Source organism: Anas acuta, chromosome 2 (genome assembly GCF_963932015.1).
Source record: "Anas acuta chromosome 2, bAnaAcu1.1, whole genome shotgun sequence".
In the NCBI taxonomy this organism is placed as follows: Eukaryota; Metazoa; Chordata; class Aves; order Anseriformes; family Anatidae; genus Anas; species Anas acuta.
The window spans coordinates 317,106-338,617 of record NC_088980.1 but is presented as its reverse complement, the minus strand read 5'-3'; the positions used below and the strand labels follow the sequence as shown (position 1 = coordinate 338,617).

Genomic DNA, 21,512 nt, shown 5'->3' with positions numbered 1-21,512 from the left:
CTTTTCTTTGTAACTGGCAATTTCCCATATTAGAGTAGGAATTGTTGGTATAGACTCTAAGGAACATGGTCTTGTGCTTTGTAATGTTATTGTTCATCCCATTTCTATTATACAGTTCTCAGCTTCCTTATACTCTTTGTACTATCCTCTGCCTTGTATTGACAATACCATCAAATTTGTCATTATTAAGTTTTGTTAACATACTTCTAATTTTGTGTCTTGGTTTCCACCTCGAGCTACATCTGCCTTTAGAGAAACATGACCGCACACCAGATTGCCCCTTTTCTTTCTCCAGGGCATTCTTCCTCGTTACTGCTGGTCAATGTATGTCTTTCTCTTAGTTCTGAGTCATTGCTTGTTTTCCAGGCTCTGTGACTGTGATTGACTGTTCTGTTTCTTCAGCTTCCATGCCTACTTTATAATGCACGAAGCTCTACTAAAAATTCTTCTGACTCCACAGCTATTCATGTCTTTGCTTTCACCCATTAAGCTTGCTGAGTGGAGCACAGCTTTCAGACAGCAAGCTGTGTCTCCTTTGGTGGGATGCTTGCATCGTACTATTGGCTACACTTCTCAGTGCTTCCCTCTGAGGACTTCTTGTCTGTTTGTGTTGATGGGTTTTCATACACTCATCCTTCAATTTTCATCCTCTCTTCTTCACCTTTATAAAGATAATCAGTCAACTCCTGCTGCTGTTCACTGACCACCATATAAGAGTCCTCTGCTGAACTCTCATACCATAATAGCTGTCCTGTTGTTGTTTATTCACTGTATGTCTGTTGTCCACCTTTTTCTCTATCTGTGTCAACCAGAAGTGTTACTGTGAATCTGCTGCTATTCATTCATAAGGAAAAGATGGTGAGGAATGTGATCATCAGTGGCAACCTTAGCTTTAGCAACTGTGAAATAGTGAAGTTCAAAATCCTGAAGGGAATGAGAAAGAGAACAAGTAAAGTGTTGACCCTGTATTTCAGACAAGCAGAGCTTGCATTTTTCAGGGAACCAGTAGGTGTGATCCCATGGGAGGCAACTCTGAAGAGCAAAGTAGCTCAGGGAATCTGGAAGGTTTTTAAGGGCAGCCTCCTTCATGCCCAAGAGCATCCAGATATGCAAGAAAATGTGTGGATTTATGAGGAGCCCAGATTGATAAGCAGGGAACTTGGAGTGCAGCACCCAGTATCAAAAGGCAGTATACAGGAGGTGGAAGCAGGGACAGGCTAAAGGAGGAATTTGGAAACATTACCTGGGCGAGTAGGGATTGGTATCAGAAAAGTCAAAGCTCAGCTGTAGTTGAGACTTGCAGGCAACATCAAGGACAACAAGAGCTTTCACTGGCACATTAGTAATAAAAAGCTGACCAAGGAAAACGTGGGCCTGGTGCTGTGTGGGGTAGGTGATATAGAGATGACAGGCACAGATAAGGCTGAGTTACTCAGATCCTTCTTTGTCTCAGCCCGCACTTAAAATGTCTCCCATACCTCTGTGATCAGTTAACATGTTCAAAAGTAATGACCAGTAATAGACAGGGATTGAGCCAGGGATTATATAACTCAACCTGTACAAGCCCATCAACAGGCTGCATCCACAGTGCTAAAGGAACTGTCCAATGTCCTTGCAAGGTTATTCTCTATCACCTTTGAAGTGTTGTGGAAATCAGGATAGGTCCTTGATGACTAGAGAAGGGCAGTTTTTGCACCCATCTTCATAGAAGACTGAAAGAACAACCCAGGGAACTGCTGGCTAATCAGTCTCACCTTGGTCCCTGGGAAAATTGTTGAGCAAGTCCTATTTGAAACACATTTTGGGGCATGTGAAGGAGAAGGTGCTAACTGGGAGCAGTGAACATCAATTTACCAAGGGTAAATCATGCTTGACTAACCTGATTGCATCTTCTATTAAAATGACTGAATCTGTGAGCAAGAGATAGTAATGCATATCATTTACCTTGGCTTTTGAAAAGTTTTCAACATTGTCTGCCACAATATTCACATATCCAAGTTGTTACATTTTGATCTAGATGGGTGGACAACCAGACAGGTAAAAATATGGTTGGATGATTGGACTTAGGGGGTAGTGGCTAATGGGTCACACTACAAGGAAGGCAGTGACAAGCTGAGTACTGCAGTGATATATCCTGGCAGCTGTTCTGTTTAGCATCTTTATCAATGACCTGGAGGAGGCAGTTGATATGCTTGCTCACAGTATTTGCAGATGATGGGGCGGGGGCAGCAGTTGGTAGCTTGAAGGCAGGCTGCCATGCACAGGAGGCTGGACAGGCTGGAGAAATGGGCTGACAGGAACATCGTGAATGGTGGCTACAGTGGTGATCTGGGCTGTTGTGTCCCCATGTCTTACATTCTTTGTTTCTAATATTTTGACTTATTTTGCTTCTAATATTTTGACTGTTTAAATACATTTAATAATTTGTGTTGTCTTCTCCCAGATCACCATAGTATAGATCCATAGTGCTCTGTTCTCTATTTCCAGTGTTGCTGTTGAATTTCACTTGTGGATTCTGTTCATTACATTAAGTTATAAAAGCTCCAGAACCATTCCTCTTCTTTATATCTGTCATTTTATTTGTCTGCTTATTGCTGCTCATCATGCCTTGATCATGACTTGATTAATTTACCCACAGCGAGTTTTGGTCACTTCCATCAGAAGCTGTGGTCTCATTAGCATCCCCCAGTATAGATAAATAACTGCTTGCTTTATTGTGCACTTCATTGTATTTGTTCAGCACTGTAACATTTCTGCAGCCCAGTCAGCAAACTCAGAAACAGCTTCTTCTGCAAGTGTGTTGCAGTCTTTTCAGGTCATTATTAACGTAAAATGTTAGTGCATTTACATCTCTCTTTTATGCTTTCCTGAATCATTTAAAGAAAAATACCAAGTCAAAGATGTTGAAAGATGTAAGGTTTCATATATCATTTGGCCACGATGAAAGCTGAATCACTGTCTTACTGCCTTTTTTTTTTTTTTTTCTTCCTATTTCTTCAGGGTACCCATGGCCATTAATTGTTTTTTATCTTAGTCTCACTGAATTCCTTAAAATGTTGTTGTGAAGGTCCCTCTAAGCAACACTTTTAAGCCTAAAATATCTTTTTTTTTTCCTTTATCCATTTTGACATCTTCAAGGAATGGGTGGGACAAAATTTTCTTGCAAAGTGACACAGCTCAATCTGTTGATACTTAGAAGGCTAAATTAGAAATTCATATGGTGCTTTCAAGTACTTCTCCAGCCACAGCAGTAATGAGCTTGGAATGGACACAGTAGATCAGTCTTGACATAATGTGTATCTTTCTCTTTAGCCTGGCAGACTAGAGCAGAGTTGTTTCTTTGGTGTGCTTGAGAAAGTTTAGCCTAGATTTAGATGCCCATGACTCTTTATTTCATAACTGGGAAATGTTCATGGTGTTCTGCTCAAAATGTTGTAGGGGAATCGGAGTAAATCTCTTTAAACCTTACATGTATGTTTTAGCTGCGCATAACAGGCATATCTGTCCTGATTCCATGGTTCTTCTTTACTTTAAATCAAAATACTATTCACCTTTTTGGTTTTATTCCTGTAATTCTGTGATTATAAACAACTAAATATTTTATCTTGTCAAATTATTTTTCTTTAGCTAATGTTTTGTTTTGTATTTTTGATAATGAGATAGCCAGACTAAAGGTAATATTCTAAATGAATTTACAAATGCATCATGCCCCAACATGATTGCATATTAGGATTATAATGATTATGATGGAGTTGGGGGGTAAGTAAGGAAAAGAAATAAGAGTTAAGGAAATGGCAAAGCAAAAGCAGAGGAAAAAAAGTTTTTTTGAATTAGAACACTATTTTTTGAGAGTTGGGAAGTGTAGACTGGGGATTCCACCTCTGTGCTAAGGAATGCTGGATTAGATTACACTCTGCTGCACTTTCATTACTGGGCAGCTTCACCTCTGCTTTGTCTGACTACACTGTCTTGAAAAATGATACTATGTGTTATCCCTGCTTCCCAGTAGTCTAATCCAGAATCTCAACACTTTGATGCTTAGAAACTTTTCAGATTTAAAATCTTAATTGATCAATGTTCAGCTTAAATTCATTTTTTGGAATAGCACATCTTTAGCTTAAAATCATTTTTGTTTCTGAGATGAAAGAAAACTTTCAATTCTTTCGAAGCTTGAAAATCAGAATTGTCGTATGACTCACATTCTTCTGGCTTACCAAATAATATCTTAGAGCATGGCTAGAAAGTATATATATATACAGCTTGCATCTGCAGTATAAAACACATGAGCATGCAACTCAACACTTCTTCTCCAAGCCTTGGAAGCCCTGAGAAAATAATTTTTGACATTATTTATTTAGTAGGAAAGGCAGCCAATGAAAGTCATAACTTTCTGGGGAAGTTTTAATGACACTAATGTGTTTTACAGTGCAATGGGGACTTTGTGCTGAGGATCAGTGGTGAGATTTCACTCTGGTGATCTGCATCCTAATCAGAAGGGAATATGGTTCTTGGGAAGGGGTGGGGATGGATCAACAGAAAATTTTGTGTCTGTGTGTCTGTCTGTGGCTGTGTCAGTGTTCGTGTCCATCTATCCATAGGGATGGAAGAGGGGAAGTCTGCCATAGCACTGGCGGGAGGAAGTGTATGTGTACCCTAAAAGAAGTGCTTGAAGCTCTGACTTTTTAGATTTCATTCCTCAGTTTGTCACAGTGGTTCTGGTTTGGTTTTGAAGAACATGCTCTCACAGTTCACACTACTCAATTCTTTCTATTACATTCCTCATGTATGTTGCATTACAGTTAGTTACCTAAACTGGCAGCACATCCAAAGTCTGTTATTAGCATATTCCATTAGCTCACTTTTGAGGATTTTTCTTCTTTTTCTTTGCAAGGTTGGTACTAAGACAGTTGGCCCCGTGATCAGTCTTTAATGAACTCCGGTGACAGCTGTAGGCTGATACTTCTCAGCTCAGTTCCTCATCCTGGCCTCTTTAGCTAGGTGCTGTGTACTGTGTAACTCTTGCACTAAACACCCGATCCTCTTCATCCACAGTTCCATGCACAGTGCTTCGTAAGGTGCCTTACTCAATTCCTTATAAAGTTATTGAAAGTCATTTTCACCCCTCTATGATGAATTATCTTGGCTTGTTACTGTATTCTCACAGTTTTTCTAAAGCTTTATTAAAATTGGCACTCCAGTCCATATTATTCCTATCTTGATTTTGAAAGATTTTAAGGCCACCAAAACATTGTTTTTAATTAAGTCCCACTTTATTCAACCAGAGGTGTAACCGCCCTTTCCAGTACACTCATGAACTTAAGTGTTTGCTTTGCCAGCCCACAAAGACTTCTTAATTATTTCTGAACTTTTACTTTCAAGAGCTGTTTGTCTATATCAGGATTCTGATATATCTGCTCATAGATAAAACATAGGACTAGAAAGATCTCTTGGTAATGAACAGAGTACTTCTCCTACAATGAATCAAATTCTATAAACTTTGTCATAACCAGCAAGGCCCTATCTTAAACATGAATTCAAGGTACTGTGGGCAAGAACCTGCTGGAGGGCTATTCAAGAAAATCATGTTTCTGATCAAAACCTTCCTCAGAATTCCAGCATGGGATTATTGACAAATCTCTTGATACAAGAAAAAATGAGCAGATTGGATCACATAAATTTTCAGATTTACACAGATAGTACGGATTTGTACAGATTCATAGCTGCTACATCTAGCTGTATAAAAAGATAAATTGCTTCAGTAAACAAACTTTATTGGGAGTCCCTATTGCTGTATGGATCCTCTGTTCTCATTTACTTTCTGTCATTGTTGATGTCCTCCATGTTTTTTGATTCAGTGATATCCTTAAATACATTAATGGTAGTTTATCTTTTTCTAGTGATTCCTTCAGAACTCTCCTGAGGAACTGTAAGCCTTGTCTGCATATATGCTATACGTATTACCTGTGCATTTTACTTGAAATTAAATGTTTTATATAAAACATGGATTCACAGTTGTGCAGTATGAAGTAAAAATTAACTGTGATTTAGTCTCTGTTACATATAGAAAACTGTAAGCTGGAAGTGACCAGTGGAGGTCATGCAGACTAGTCCTTAAAGACAAAAAAGATTCACTGAATATCAAGCAAAAACATGATTTGGATTGATAATTGTTTAAACCTCAGTAATCACAAAATAATTTGGAACAGCCGAACTTCTGGAGGTCATGCAGAGCAACCGTTTCTCAGAAAAGAAAGGTTCAAGTGACGTTGTTCAGGAACACGTCTGGTCAGTTCCGAATACCTCCAAGGCTGAACATGCCACGGAATCTTTTGGCAACCTGTTCCAGTGTTTTAGTATCATCATGGTTCCTTCTATTGAGTCAGTTTCCCATGTTGCAAGGTGTATCTGTTGCCTTTCATCCTGTTGCTGTGCACCTCCAAGAAGAGCCTTGCTCTGTCTTCTCTGCACCTTCCCATAGGGCAGCTGCACCCAGCAATAGGCTGTCCTCTTCCCCGCCTTTTCTCAAGGCTGGACAAATGCAACTCTTGCAGCTTCTCTTGGCAGGCATGTGCTCCAGCCCCCGGTCATCCTCGTGGCCTGCTGTGGGGCTCACTGCAGTACATCACAAGTCTTTCTGGTCCTGTGTGCAGAAGTCCAGATGCAGTTTTCCAAGTTTGGCAAAGCCTCTTCCCTTGGCTTGATGGCATCTCTCAGGCTAATACTGCCCATTTTGTGGTCAGCCTTTATCAAAGCCGGGTTACCTCAGACTCATTCTCCGCTTACCGTCCGTGAGGACCCCCAGGTCCTCTCCTGCAAAGTTGTTTTCTACTCAGTTGATGCCCACCTGTACCAGTGCATGGGGTTATTCTAGCCCAGGAGCAGAACTTTGTATTTGCCTGTGTTGAACTTCGTGATGTTGAAGTGCCATCCTCTTTCTGCAGCTTGTCAAGGTCTCTCCCAATAACCCTGCTCTCCCAGCTCTGTCCCAGGCTCAGGGGCCAGGGAGGCCTGAGGGCACAACCTGCCAGGAGAAATGGAGGCAAAAACAGCACTCGCCCTTTTCCATAGCTTTTGACTTGAGCAGCAGACCCAGGTCTCCCTTAGTCTTCCTTCTCCTGCTGACTCACTTGCAGAAGGCTTTCTTGCTGCCTGAAACATGCCTTGCTAGGTTCAGTTCCAGCTGAGTTTTGGCTTTCCTAATTTCCTGCTATTATGCTTGGGTGCTACCATTCTGTTTCTGCTGGGTAGGGCATCCCTACTCCCACCTCCATACAGTCCTTTTTTGCACTTGAGGCCCATCAGGAATCCAGTGCTTAATTTTACTGGCCTCCTGCCAGGCTTGCTCAACTCTCTGTGCATTGGTCTGCATCATTCCCCTTTGCTTTGAAAATATTGTCACTGAAGTTCAGTTGACTTCCCTAAGTCCCTATGTCCTTCGGGGATCCTCATCATGCTATGGAACCTTTCCAGGCAGATACGTGAACATGTTAAAACCTGCTCTGCTGAAGTCCTAATCTTGCTTCCTTCTCAAAGGATCCCAAACTCCACTATCTCATTTTTACTGTAGCCAGAGCTGTCCTTAATCTTCACATCCACAAACAGTTCTTCCTTCCTTGTTTGTAACAGGTTCAGCAGTCAGCTTGCTTATAACCTCTGTCAATAAATTGTTATCAATCCAATTCAGGAATCTCCTATAGTGTTCATGCCCAGTGATAACTAACTGGATCTCAAGGTGGTTAGTCCCACATGAGCATGAAGGCCTCTAACAATGCGACTTCCTCCAGATGTCTAAAAGGCTTTGTCTCCTCCTTGATCAGGTGGTCTGTAGGAGATGCATTCTGCAGTATCAGCTGTTCTAATGCAACTCTTAGCATTCAGATAAAGTCTTTGCTTAGCATGCTTGTAGTCTTTACCTTCCAAGACGTCATACTCTGCCAGTCGTAAAAGCTATCCCATGATGTTTCTCATATCCAAGAGACTGTAGCATTGCAGTTGTTTATTGACTTCCAATTCCATCTGTTTGTTTGTTTCACAAGCGGTGTGCTTTTGTTTGCAGGTAAATGTGGTGGGGCTCCACACTGTGCTGCTTTTACAAGGAAGGTGTGAGAGCCCTTCCCCATCATGATGTTCACTGCTCCCTACCTCACTGCCCTCATTCTTCCACTTTTTGCGTTCGTCACCTTCAGTAAAAAAATAATAATAAAAAAATAGTAATAAATAATAATAATCCATGGTAATAAAGGATAAATGTGTGGAAATTAATAGCATTATCTTATTTCTAGTTTAAAATTTTACACTGAGTTTTCACAGTAGGAAAAAAAGAACTCCAAACCCAAGAAAGACCCTATCTTACTAATGTTAATAAGAATTTGCTTCAGTTATCCATATAATTCTAAGAGAAGGTTTAATTTACATGCTTCAAGACCTCAGATGATGAGATGCTGCTGCTAGGTGATTTTTGTTGCTTCTTAAAATAGATGAAGGCCAGAATGGAGAATTCAGCTCTTGAAATACTCTTTACACATTTATACTTACAACTTTTGTTTAAAAAAAAAAAAAAAAAAGAGGAGACTTGCATGTAGCTATGAGCTTTTCAGTTATGGGAAACAATGCAAGAAGAAACTTATGTAGGCTGCGCAGATCCTATCAAGAAAACAGAAAAAATAATTACATACTACTGGATGGAGTGCAAAAATATCTTCAACTTTTTGAGCTAGTATCTAGGAGAAACAAAGAAAATATTATTTGTGATGTGTTACTGTTGGAGTTTGCCTTTAATAGTCATCTAATTCTTGAGGGGAAATTGGGAAAGAGTATGGGATTGGACCATTATCATGCTACCCCAAAATTATTTGAATACTAGGCTGAGAAAGCAAAAAGACTGTAAGAGCAGCCAAAACTGAGCTGAACTAGAACTTTGTTCCAGTTCAGTATCCTGTCTTCACTGTGGCAGTAACGCATACCTACAAGAGGCTACAAACATGGGCAAGTATGTATAATTCTTCTCCCAAATACTTTCCCAACCTACAGCCATTTGCAGTTCAGGGAATTATAAGCAATATTAACTATGTTGGCTAATTTTAGAGTGCTTATGCTTTCATAAATAATGTTTAACATCCAGTTTGGTTATAGACAGAATAGGAAATAGGAATATATTTCTAAGGGGTATAAAAATACCCTTTTGCTTGCACATGGTAAGAGATGTAAAAGTGTGGAATAGAAATATTTATTGATGATTACTGCTGTTTCTACAAACTTACTAGGAATTTCTTCATGTCCTGGGTCCAGTACCTTAAGAATCATAGGAGAAGTTGTATCACAGCTGTAGTATATGCTTGATCTTGAAGGCTGTGTGGGCCAGCTCCCTGCTTCATTGTGTGCACATGAGTTCATGAACTGACTGTGCCATGACTCAGAAGTAAAAGGCAAAAACTGGGTCCAGACTTTTTAAGTGACAGCAGTACATACAGCATGATTCATTTCCTCTGTGTTGAAGGAGCTGAGGAATCTTTTGTTCTCTGTGGGATAGAGTCATGGGGGTATTTTCTTGCATCCTGAGATTTGTATTCACTATGGGGAGGAAGAGGAAGTATTTCCTAGTTGTCTATTCTGCAAGCTGTCTGGCAACTCCTTGATGTTTCTATGGCAATGCTTGCTCTTTGTGATTTTCTTCTAAAAATGTTTGTGTTCTTTTATTATTCTGTTGATAGTAAGAGTTTGTGGAAGAATACAAGCAGTTAAAATACGGTGGTTCAGCTAAAGCTGAACGGAATTTCATGGAATAAAAACAAAGCATTTATTTGGCTCACAGTTTCTGTTTTTCCAAAGTGTCAGTCTTGCTGCAAATAGTACAGGTGTTCTAGCATCTCAAATCAAACAAACAAATAATTAATGTTGAAAGAGACATTTATTTGGTAGTCTCTATCAGTCTAAATATATTAGGCAGTGATTGCTTCTCTTCACCCTGGAAAAGGAAGTGATGACAGAAACTGTCAACCCATGAAAAACGTATGAGCAATATGGAGAAGGTGCAGAGGGAATACCTGCTCACTGCTGCTCCGGCTCTACAAGAAGATGGCAAACAAATGGCAGGTTCAAAATGAGCAAAAAGAATATTTCATGCACTGTCTGTAGAGGTTCTGGAACACTGCCTGAGGCTACTGTAGGTGCTAAAGAACATCAACTTTCAACTTTTCAAAACATCAACATTAGGGCAGATGAATTCTTGGAATGCCTTGGTGCAGTTGTTCTTATACCATTGCAACAGTTAAATATTTTAATTATACAAATGAAAGCTGGAATATCATAAAAATAGACAAGGCAGTCAAGTAGAGTTTTTTATACTTACCATAGAGTTCCCTTTTTGTGGTTTGCTTTCCTGAGTTATTCCAAATTAAGAACTAACCTTTTCGTGTACGGTTATATTTGCCCATTTCTAAGCTCAGGTCTTTTTTAGGTCTTTCTATTTACATAGAGTCACAGAATGGTTGCGGTAGGAAGGGACCACTGGAGGTCATCTGATCCAGCCCCCTCCCTGGCTCAAGCAAGGCCTCCTAGGGGAGGTTCCCCAGGACCATGTCCAGACAGCTTTTGACTATCGCTGAGGAGGAAGACTCCACAACCTCTGTGAGAAACCTGGGCCAGAGCTTGGTCAATCTCACTGTAAAAAAGTGCTTCCTGATGTTCAGGGGGAACTTTGTGCATTCCAGTTTGTGCCCATTCCCTCTTGTCCTGGCAATGGGCACCCCACTGAGAAAAGCATGGTTCTGTCCTCTTTGCACCTTCTGTTCAGGTATTTGCAGACACTGATGTGATCTCCCGTAACTTTCTCTTCTCCAGACTGAACAGGCCCAGCTTTCTCAGCCTCTCCTTGTAAGAGAGGTACTCCAGTCCCTTCATCATCTTTGTGACTTTTTGCTGGGCTTTCTCCAGTACGTCCCTGCCTGTCTCGTACTGAGTAGAAACTTCTGACTCTTTCTTCCTCCTAACCTACTTCCTATCACCTCCTCTGCTAACTTTTCTGGAATAAGGAATGTAAAATGGGGTTTTATCAATAGAGGTAGCGTGGTTTAGCCAATATATTAAATACTAATAAACGTTAGCAAGATTGTAAGTTAATGCATAGCTAGTCATGTTGAAAATTAAATTTGAAGGTCAATTCCACCTCAGCCAAGAAGATGCAGTAACAAAGGTTGCCTTCCTAAATTGCAGTTTGGGCTTATGATGGGTAACACTTGTGGGGTTTTTTGTTTGTTTAAAGAAACACAAAGAACATGAAAATCCACAACTTTATTTTTAATCTAGAGAGGTACAGCACTTTTTTTGCTTAAACAGGATAAATTTAAAGTACTTTAAATTTCCAGCTGTGGTTTCTAGGCTTTTTGTAGCTAATCCTCACTTGAAAAAAAATCAGCAGTAGCTCAGGCCTTGTGGATCCGTTTGAGGTCTTCCAAAGTTCATTAGCTCTAATTCCATGCTCCAGCTTTTCAGTCATATGCTTCTACCATGCCACTGAGACCTGTTGGGTACTACCGTCTTAGAGATAATGCCTTCTGAGCACTTCTGTCTAACAGCTGGGAAGGTGTCAGTATTACTGCTCAGGAACGTAGCAGATTCTTGCTTCCAGTGCTTGGATATTCCTTGCTTCATTCTCAGATCCGGGAGCTGGTTCCTGAGTCCCAGGCCTACATGGATCTGTTGGCCTTTGAACGCAAACTAGACCAGACCATTATGCGGAAGCGTGTGGATATTCAGGAAGCGCTGAAGAGGCCGATGAAGGTATGTCATGAACAATTTCTAGATTGAGTTAGGGGAAAAAATTACTCTTTGTCTTAAATGGTGGAATGATCTTTCCAGTAAATGTCCTGTTAACAGAGACATTTTTAAATGGATCACACAAAGCTCCTAAGAATAAGCATCTGGGAGCAGTGTGTATGGAAAAATGATGGAGAAAATTCTGTGGATATTACCAGCTATAGCTTCTCAAAGCCTTTAATAAATGGAATAATAGCTTCTAGATAAGTAAATACTGCTGGAGGAATTTTGTGTTTGTATTATTAGAAAGGAGAAAATAAGGGTTTAGAGGGGTGTGGGTGTGCTGAAGAGATATATTAAATTTCTTATTATAATTCAGTTAAAATCTAAAATTGTGGAATAACAAAACAGTGGGGAGAATTACAGAAAAGTTGTTAAAGTTCTTGCAAAAGTGTATACATTTACATAGTCTATATAAAAAAAGGATGATTCATATAAGAAAAGGATGGGTTAAATTTTCTGCAATTTCTTTTAGATCGAGTCCAGAACTTCCCTGTTCATGTATCCTACTGAAAAGGTATTTTCCTCAGCATTCTGATGCTGTTTCACTGAATTGTTAAAAAAAAAAAAAAAAAAAAAAAAAAAAAGGTTAGGAAGGAACTGTGGAAATCACATAATGATATAATGGTTTGGGTTGGAAGGGACCTTAAAGATCATCTAGTTCCAACCCCCCTGTCCTAGGCAGGGACACCTCCCACTAGACCTTGTTGCTCAAAGCCCCATCCAGCCTGGCCTTAAACACTTCTGGGGATGTAGCATCCACAGCTTCTCTGGGCAACCTGTTGCAATGTCTCACCACCCTCTGAGTGAAGAATTTTCTCCTTGTATCTAATCTAAACCTACCTTCTTCTAGTCATCTAGTTCAACCTCCTGCTCAAACAGGGTTCAGCGTTTTGATTATATCTAAGGACAGAGGTCTAACAGCTTCTTCAGGCAACCTGAATGTTTGGCCACTCTCGTGGTGAAGAATTTCTTTTCATATGTTTTAATTAAGTTCTTATTGCTGTTGAATGCACATATTCATATAGTAAATCCTGTAGTATGAAGGATTTCATGGTTGAATACCTGTGAAGTAAAGCTGTCATCCTTGTCTGTGGTGGCTGTTAGCCCAATTAAGATTCCATTCTGTTCATCAATGTACAGCTATCTTATAAGATGTGGAAGGCTTTTACATATAATGTTTTTCCAATTGAAATTTATGAATCAGAAAAAAAATATATATATAGAAAAATGAAGTTCTATGAACATGCATGTTTTACAAATAGGAAACTGAAGTTTGGATGGTTTAAATCACAAGTTTGTAGTCCAAAATGGTTCCATATAGTAGATTGGACTCTCAGCAGGAATAGCTTGTGTTAGCTTAAAGTGCATAAAACACCACTATTTTAAAACAGTAAGGAACCTGACCATGTTTAAAAGGGATAGAAAATTTAGACTTGCAGGAAGATATTTACTCAGTGGCAAACTCTTTACCCATGGAATTGAACAGTGCATGTGGCTCCAGCTGTAAGCTAGACAGTGGAGATTTTCAGGGCCTATAATGGGAAAGAGTATAGGAGGCACAACAATATAGAAAACATATACAAAAAAATCTGTTTCTATCCAGAGCTCAGCAAATGCATTTTAAATATGAGTTATTGATCTAGGTTACATCTGAATCTGTTTCTAAAGAATAATCAAGCAGATGTTTCTTAAATTTGTGTCTAGATTTTGAGTGTAGCAGTAGAAAAATTCAAGATCTGTCAAAACAGAGCTAAGCCTAGATAAATGTGAGTTGTTCTGAAGTTGAGTGTTTTCATTTTATTATGGTTCAAACATTGGTAACAGCAATAAAACTTATATCTACACTTCCATCCTTATCAAAGCTCTCACAATTTTGAAATATTTTTGTTAGAACAAAAGTTCCCAAACTGGGATTGTAATCATGGAAAAAATTTAAACTTGTCTGAGATATGTGATAATATATAGGAAATATGCAGGACTGCTCAGAATTACCAGTTGTAAGTGCGATAATTATATTGGTCGCAGTGATCGGGTTGTAGCTAGGAGAGGTCTTTGGAAACCAAAGATGGCCTGTGTTGCTCTGGATTTTTTTGTTTTGTTTTGTTTTTTTCCCCTCTATGTTGGTAGATTACTTATTCTGTAGAAATTTGGGGCGGAGATGATTCAAACATTTTTGATTGAGGACAGTGCATAAAATATGCTGTACCTGTCTGTTTTTCTTTGATCTTGTGTGAACAGCTGCACTGTTGAAATAGATGACAGCTGTGGGTTTGCTCACAAAGTAAGGAGGAGACCTTATTTTTTTTCTGAGGTTGGTTAAGGGGAGGTGATGGCCTTAAGCCACTGCTAGCTCACTTTACCACTGCTAACAGCCTCTCTTAGCTGCCAAATTTTCCAGTCTAGCTCCTGTCTTACCTTTTTTCTACCTCTTAGGTACTCTACTCTTCCTATGTTTGTATTACGTTCTCGGACTACACCTATCACAAGAGTCTCAGAATTCCTAATAATAGAATCATTAAATCATAGAATACCCCAAGTTGGAAGGGACCCACGAGGATCATCGAGTCCAACTCCCAATTCCGTATCCACAAAGCAGCATTTGCTTCATGCCACTTGTGGCAAGAGTCCCTGCACTGACATTATGAAAGAGCTACCTGTTAATGTGTTCAGAATTCCAGAAAGGATGTTGGAGGAGGGAGTTGGGCAGATGGGACTTCTTGAGTTACGGACTGCAGTGTGAACTGATGTACAGATACAGCAAGCTCCATGGCCTGAAGGAAGCAGAAGCCATATTGTTTAACTCAAAACGAGTGGATATAATTAAAGAAGAATGAGTTAGTGAAAATATGGACAGCTGGGGCCATGGTGAACATTAGGAGTGGGATGTACTGGGTCAAGTACAGCCATCTACACTGCATTTATTTGTATGCAAGTTAGTCACTTTGGGCTTCCTTTACAGTCAGATTTAGTCAGTGTAGGCACAGTTCCTCTCATATAGAAGTATATATCGATATAGAAGTATATAATTATAAATATTGAAGTAGATATTTAAAATAAGATAGAAAAATTGTGCCCTAAAAAGTGCCTGTTTCTCTCCATTGTCTAAGCCTGGGATAAGTAGTCAGTTGCAAAAGCAAGGCTTCCACTCCAAAACAGGCCACAAACAATAGTTTGATTTCTGACCCAAACCAGAGACTATCACTCTTTCATGGTGAACTGATGGGGGAGTTTGAGTTTACTATACCTGTGTGCAGTTGCAGTACCTCAAACTAAGTGATGTGCTCCGAGATTCTTCATTCTCAGGTTCAAAAAGAACCTAAAAAGAAGTGTCTGAATATAGACAGTGTCTAAATGTATCTCCCTGGTTTTGTAGATTGAAATTCTTTCCTCATTTTCAGATTTTAAGATGACTAAGGAATTGCTGTCGGATTGGTAGTAGAAGGGAACGTGCATTTTTTTCTGAAATTCTAAGGTTTCTGCACATCCCTCTGTCCTCTCAGGAGAGTTTTTGTTTGTTTTCTTGTTTGTTTTTGTTTTCCTCAGAATGCATTGTGTACACAGCATCTCATATCTGAGCTTTGTAGTTCAGTCATTCTAAGAAAGTCCCGTGTTTTCCTTCTGTTTCATTCTAAATGTAGAGCATCCAATCCTATTTTGATTATAAAAGTCTTGTACATAACATGATGTGAGTAACTGGGAAAAAAAAAAATCTTAAGTTACTAGTTAGAATTTCCAGTATCAACAGAAAAGTTCTGATGTCACTGCAGAAGACCCTAATGACATCCCACCTGATTGTTGAAGCTGGAATACATCATCATCAATGTTCAAAATGACATCAACGTTCAAAAAGAACAGTTCACACTAGAGTGATTGGGGGGTGGGGGAGAAGGAAAGCTTCTGGATCACTTAGGGAAAGGAAGACACTTCCTGAATGTCACCTGGGTGTCACAAAGAAGGTTGTGAGGGACGGGGAATGACTGGGAAAGATTCTGGTAGAGGGGGAGAAAAGTATTGCCATTTAGGCTAAAGGACAATGCTGACACAAGAACAAATGGGGAAAAGGTGACTGTGAATAAATGTTAGGCTTGAACTTAGAAAGAGCTTGTACTTTTCAGAGGAGCAAAATTCCTCTAAGTCAGGGAGGAGTAACAAAGACCTTGTTTTTTAAATTGTGTCTTCATGATTTTCTGAAAGGCATTGCATGATTATGACACATCACCTGCACTTCACTGTTGCCCTCAGCTCAGTGACCCTAGGGCTGTTGGTGTACTCCATCAAGTACTACAATGGTTTTGATAAGGTATGTTAGAACACTTAAGAGAAATATCTGTACAAGACATTTAAAGTAGAAATACATTGTAGGCGAAACAGAATATATGGCAGTTTCATCTTTACTCATCAGCCATAAAATTTTCAAATTAAAAAAAAAGCCAAAGAGCTTACAGTTTCCCTAGTGTGAGAAGGTAAGTCTGGCAACAGATCCTCTTGATTATCCTCTTGATTAGTAGGTGGTCATACATTGGAAGAGTTGGCTTATGGCTTGTGGTTGTCTTCCCATTCCTAGCCTTAACTTGTATATTGGTCTTCGATCACCCAGTCTTTGAGGGTCACCTTGGAGTCAGAGGGTTTTGGGTGAATCCACCTCCTTTTGGGTACTCCTAAATTCGGCCCTAAGAGTTCACAGTTGTCTTCCCTAGTCCTATCTAGTGATTCTTACATGTTGTTACCGAGAGGACTGTGTTGCTAATGGTACCACACCAATATGTGTTACTGAATTACTGATTGAATTATTGGACGGGTAGTTACACGCTGTCAGAAACTGTGCCCACAGCCTTACCATACTATACTGCTTTCAACTCGTTAGGACTGAATCAAGCCACTAGGGTAAAAAGCTTATCATTCTCAAAAAAAGCCAAAGTGTGCGTGCATTCTAAATCCATCACACGCTAACTTAAGTATTTGATGAGAACATGCTTAAATCTTTCTTACTCACCCCTCTTCTCTCGGCTACAGTGACAACAGGAATTACAAGGCTGGTGTGGATCCAAGCTCCTTACTAGCAGTGACCAATTATAGAATCACATAATCACAGAGTGGTTGAGGTTGGAAGGGCCCTCTGGAGGTCATCTTGTCCAGCTCCCTCCCCTGCTCAAATGGGACAACCTAGAGCAGGTTGCACAGAACCATGTCCAAACGGCTTTTGAATATCTCCAAGAAGGAGGCTCCACAGCCTCTCTGGCCAACCTGTGCCAGTGGTAAATACTTCAAAGGAAGGTGCCAGAAACCCTGCAACTGTAGGTAGCAGCTCCACCTAAATTCCAGTAATAAGAGATCAGTTTATATTAAGACACAAAAAGGTTTGATGTCTCTTTTAAAATTTTTGGTATGTATTGGTATGACTGGATATTCCTGGGATCTGTCCATACATAGCCACTCCAGCACCTTCTCTCTCTCTCACATTCTCATTTTCTCTTTTTTTCCCCTTTTCTCTTTATTCTTTTTCTTTTCCTTTTTTTATCTTTTTCCCCTTCTTCTCTTTTTTTTTCTTTTCCTTTTCTTTTTCCAAAAAGCTTTGTCTTCAGTCCAACATGCATTAGTTCAAAAATGGACCAGTTGAGACTGATAAGTGAGTATATGTATGACCATTAGAGCAAGATATAAGAGACATAATAGTTTTTTCATTGTGTCAAGTCTTTAAGTCAACGCTGGATGTCCTTTAAAGAGAGCTGTCCTGTTCGATGGATGTTGAGAGTCTGTTGCACAAGAAATTGAACTAGACGAAGTCTTCTGGCTTAAAAATCTGCAAGTTTTAAATCTATGTTCATGTAACAGTTCTACAGTTTAATTACAGTTCATTAGGCTTTGTATAGCTATCATGAAACATTCCTCCATCGGCCAGATATGAATTTACTGTCTTTTGGCATAATTTGTGTTCTGCTGTTTTGTGTTGTGGCATAAGGAAAATGCAAACATCTAATCTTCTTCTTCAGATCAGCCTGTATTTCGAATATATCTTTCAGGTTCTTCAATATTCTTTTTTTAGGTGAAAAAATTAAGTGTTCCCAATCACTGTACAGAAGGAGTTTTTCTGTACACCTGGTCATTCTTATCACCTGCCAGGATACACATTGTGCATCTCTTCCTCAGCGAGTACAGTAGAAAACTGCAAAATAAGATGCTATAATTGCTTTTGCAGGTTACTGGTCATAATATTCTCCATTTTATTCCTCAATAATATTTTTTTACCCTTTTGGAGATTTTGTTGTTGAAGAACACTTGTAACTAGTGGCCATTGTTCTTTTTGTCTCATCTGACTTCAACTCTCCATGCTACTTTATCTTCCACTGTTTTTGTTTGGTTGGTTGGTTGGTTTTTTGCTTCCTAAAAAGTTTGTGAGACCACCAGTCTATATGCAAAGAAAGAAATACAGATTTTTTTATGCTGTGTTGAGGTACATGGAAATTCAACCTTCAGATGTGCATAGAGCTCAAGACAATACTACCCAGGGGTTTGGCAGCCAGATTTCTTTTATTCAGTCAACGATAGCCAGCTTATGACTGTGGTAAGACAGAGAAGAAGCTGTAGTCCTGCTCCAGCATTTCTGTCAGCCTCTTGTTTTGATCTGTTTAATTCCACATGAGCTCTCCTGCCATTTGTGCTGCTGTCACAGGTGAGACCTTTGCAGCAGTTCGTGGCTGACCAGTCTTCTGTCACTGGTGGCTCTTTTTTCCTTTTTCACAAGGAGAAATTGTAAATAAAATACAGTGCTTTGGGGAGTTGTTTTTTCTTTTTAATATGATTGCAATTTAAAGTCCTTTTGCTGAATACAAGTCAAAAAAGCATGTTAAAAGATGTGTATCTTAATAAGCAGATTAAGCATGTATTGATTTTTGGTCAAGATTTGATTCCTAACATCAATCAAGTCTACATGAAGTTCCCCTCTCATTTAGCTTTGTCTTTGTGGATGGTAAAACTTCAGTGTGTTTGAAGAGATGAAATGTGATGCTTTCTTCTTGCTCTAGAGCAGTATCTTTTCCCTCTAGTTTTTGTTACAAAGTACTGAGAGTCCTATGTGTAAAAAACAAGGCCACAGTTTGTTTTTTGTTTTTCTATTATCTGAGAAGCCTCCATACAGAGGGAAGGGTAGATTTTAGGTCTTTGGTAGAATATGCATTGCTTGGAATTTCTGCAGAATTTCCTTCTGTAGGAAGGAAAGCAGCTTCTCGTCCAAGAATATTGCACTGCTGTATTTAAACTGCAAAATAACCAATGGTACCTAACTGACATAGGATCATTTCTTGCCTGGATGAGATGGAGTTGCTTAGCTGGAGATAGAAGAATATATCATTCTCAGAGCCTTCTGGATTTGTACTTGACATTATTGTGGAACCTCAGAGTACTGTCAAGAAGTGAATTTGAGCGCAATGATTCTGGGTGCGTCTTCAACGTAGGAAACATTATGATCTGTACAGTGTCTGTAGAACCCCAGCCTGTGCTGTCTTCATATTCTTCTTTCTTGAATTCAGTTTTCTTCCAAGACTGGACATCCTTGTGATAGCGTTATTGCTGTAAGCACTGAAGTCGTAGCTCATTGGGTAGATCCCTTCAGGAAGGATTCATAAACCTGTGTTTATAAAAGTATAAAAGGATCTTGCCTCATCAGGTGAGACAGTAGTGGCTCAGAATTGTCAGGAGAACGTCGTGACAGAGGAAATGGAGCCTACTGATCCAAATAACATCTTTGTAGGGCTATGATTCTGATGTTTTGCTGGAGATTTCTGAATGTATTTTCTTTACATGCCAGAAGAAGGAAAAGATGGAGCAGTAACCTGTAAAGTACCAAACAGGAGGTGGACATGTTGGCTGCAGCCTCAGAGAGGTACTTGTGGAGGCTGGCGCATTTCCAAGCCAGTACAGTGCTGCACAGAGAACAATGTGTTTGGCTGTTCAAGCAATGTTAATTGCCCAAATACCTTTTTCACTTTTTTTTTTAGGCTGCTTACCTGAATGTCTTTGGCAGATCTGGCTGCATTCTGCAGGTCAGGTCTAGAGATTTTGATTGTGACAATTACCATCGCTGACACGTTTGCAGTTCATTATGTAAATTCTCTTTAAAGGGTGGTAGCACAGCTGCTTAGAGGAAGGCTGGTGTTTGCCATGTCCTAAGGTGAATTTGGCCTGCTAGAGCCCTCACAGGGAGGGGGAGATTGTTCCATATGGATTGCAGGGGAGGGTAGTCAGAGAGGCAAACAGGGTAAAGGACTGCCACATAGAAGAAGGCTGAAGCACAAGCAGAAATTTGGAGATGCTTGAGACAGAAAGCAATAGCAGAAACACAGCTGGATCTTAGAGAATAAAAAGATAGAATTCTCTGTGTCTCCTCAGAAGTGACTCTGCAGAGTTTTCTGCAACCCAGCGAGTTACTGAGAGTTGCTAGACTAAGGGCAACCATGAAGAAATGATTATTACTATTACTATTTTATTTTTTTAAAGTATTAAAAAAGAAAGGAAAAAAAAAAAAACACCAAAAAATGTGAGTTTTCTTTCTTTATGATCCCTTATGCCATTTCAGGTTCTAATAAATTTTTAAATTAAATTTAAAGCCCCTTTGCTGTTGGTGTTCTATTGCAGCTGTGCAGTTGCTGTTTGATTAGGTGTTTGTTATCATCAAGGATATTTCTTTGTGTTGCATATAAGAGATAATCATTGTCTTAATAGTGTTGCAAATTTGCAGTATCTTTTTGATCAAACTTGAAGACAACCCACAGGGTGCAGGTTACACATTTCGCTTATCAGATGGAATATCTTTGCTTAGTAGAGACTAAGGGCTCAGCTTTCCACCAGATTTACTGGTTGGCAGTAGTGACTACAACTTTAAAGATAGTCATGACGTAGGATTTTTATTCATAATTATTCTAAGTTCCTTTCTGATGGCAGTGTAGAAGAAGTGGGCTGACTTATCAGGGTTACAGTGAGGAAAGGATTATGTTGTTAAACTTGAGAAAGAGAATTTGTTGCATAGAAAGAAAGACCGTAAATCGAAGAGAGAAATGTAGGAGAAATTAATGATAAGCTGACTCTGACTTTGGCAGAGCAGGGAAAGTACAGGGAACACAGCAGGAGACCAGTCCTGAAATGTAAGCTGCACCTGACTTGTGCATGACTTGAAAGAAAAATGGTAACAGTGGAAAGTATTGAAGGAGAGATTTTTGTATTATATAGTGGAATTAGGCATTGTTGCTAACTCTGGTGAACTGAGGAACCTAGAACCTGAAAGCCAGGAGAAAGGAAGACATCTAAAATACTCAGATGTGAACAAGAATGTTATTGCAGAGAACGATCCTAGTGATGAGACGTCAGGCTTTTGAGGAAGCAGATACAGTTCCTACCTGAACATGGAGAGGTATGAGGAGTGGGTGAGTTGCCAGAGTAAAAGCAGTAGTGGACATAATGCATTGGAAATCAAAAGAAGAGGAAATAGAATCAGTGATATAAAACTGAAATATCTGTAGAGCATCCAGAAGGAACTATTAAGGAGAAAAAAAAAAAAAAAACTGCTTATGTACATAGATACAGTTTTGCAAATAATCCAGGTGGGGATAAAATTTAAGAAAAACATAAAATTTGCAGGTTAATATGAAGAATTGTGAATTTAGAAATGTGAAGTCTTTCACTAGTCCTTCACAGCAAAGAAA

At 39.4% G+C, this 21,512-nt stretch overlaps 1 protein-coding gene across 18 annotated transcripts in view; it reads left to right on the top strand.

Annotated features, from left to right (window-relative positions):
- SMARCD3 (SWI/SNF related BAF chromatin remodeling complex subunit D3) overlaps positions 1–21,512 on the top strand; it is a 93,540-nt gene that overhangs the window by 49,125 nt on the left and 22,903 nt on the right. For 12 of the 18 annotated variants that reach the window (XM_068673019.1, XM_068673028.1, XM_068673021.1 and 9 more), the window contains 2 exons: positions 11,656–11,778; positions 12,290–12,331. The exons of 1 other annotated variant lie outside the window; for it this stretch is intronic. In XM_068673019.1, coding sequence (XP_068529120.1) covers positions 11,656–11,778; positions 12,290–12,331 — 165 coding nt within the window. The remainder of the gene's footprint in view (positions 1–11,655; positions 11,779–12,289; positions 12,332–21,512) is intronic. 5 more of the 18 variants (XM_068673029.1, XM_068673011.1, XM_068673014.1 and 2 more) reach the window with 1 other exon arrangement.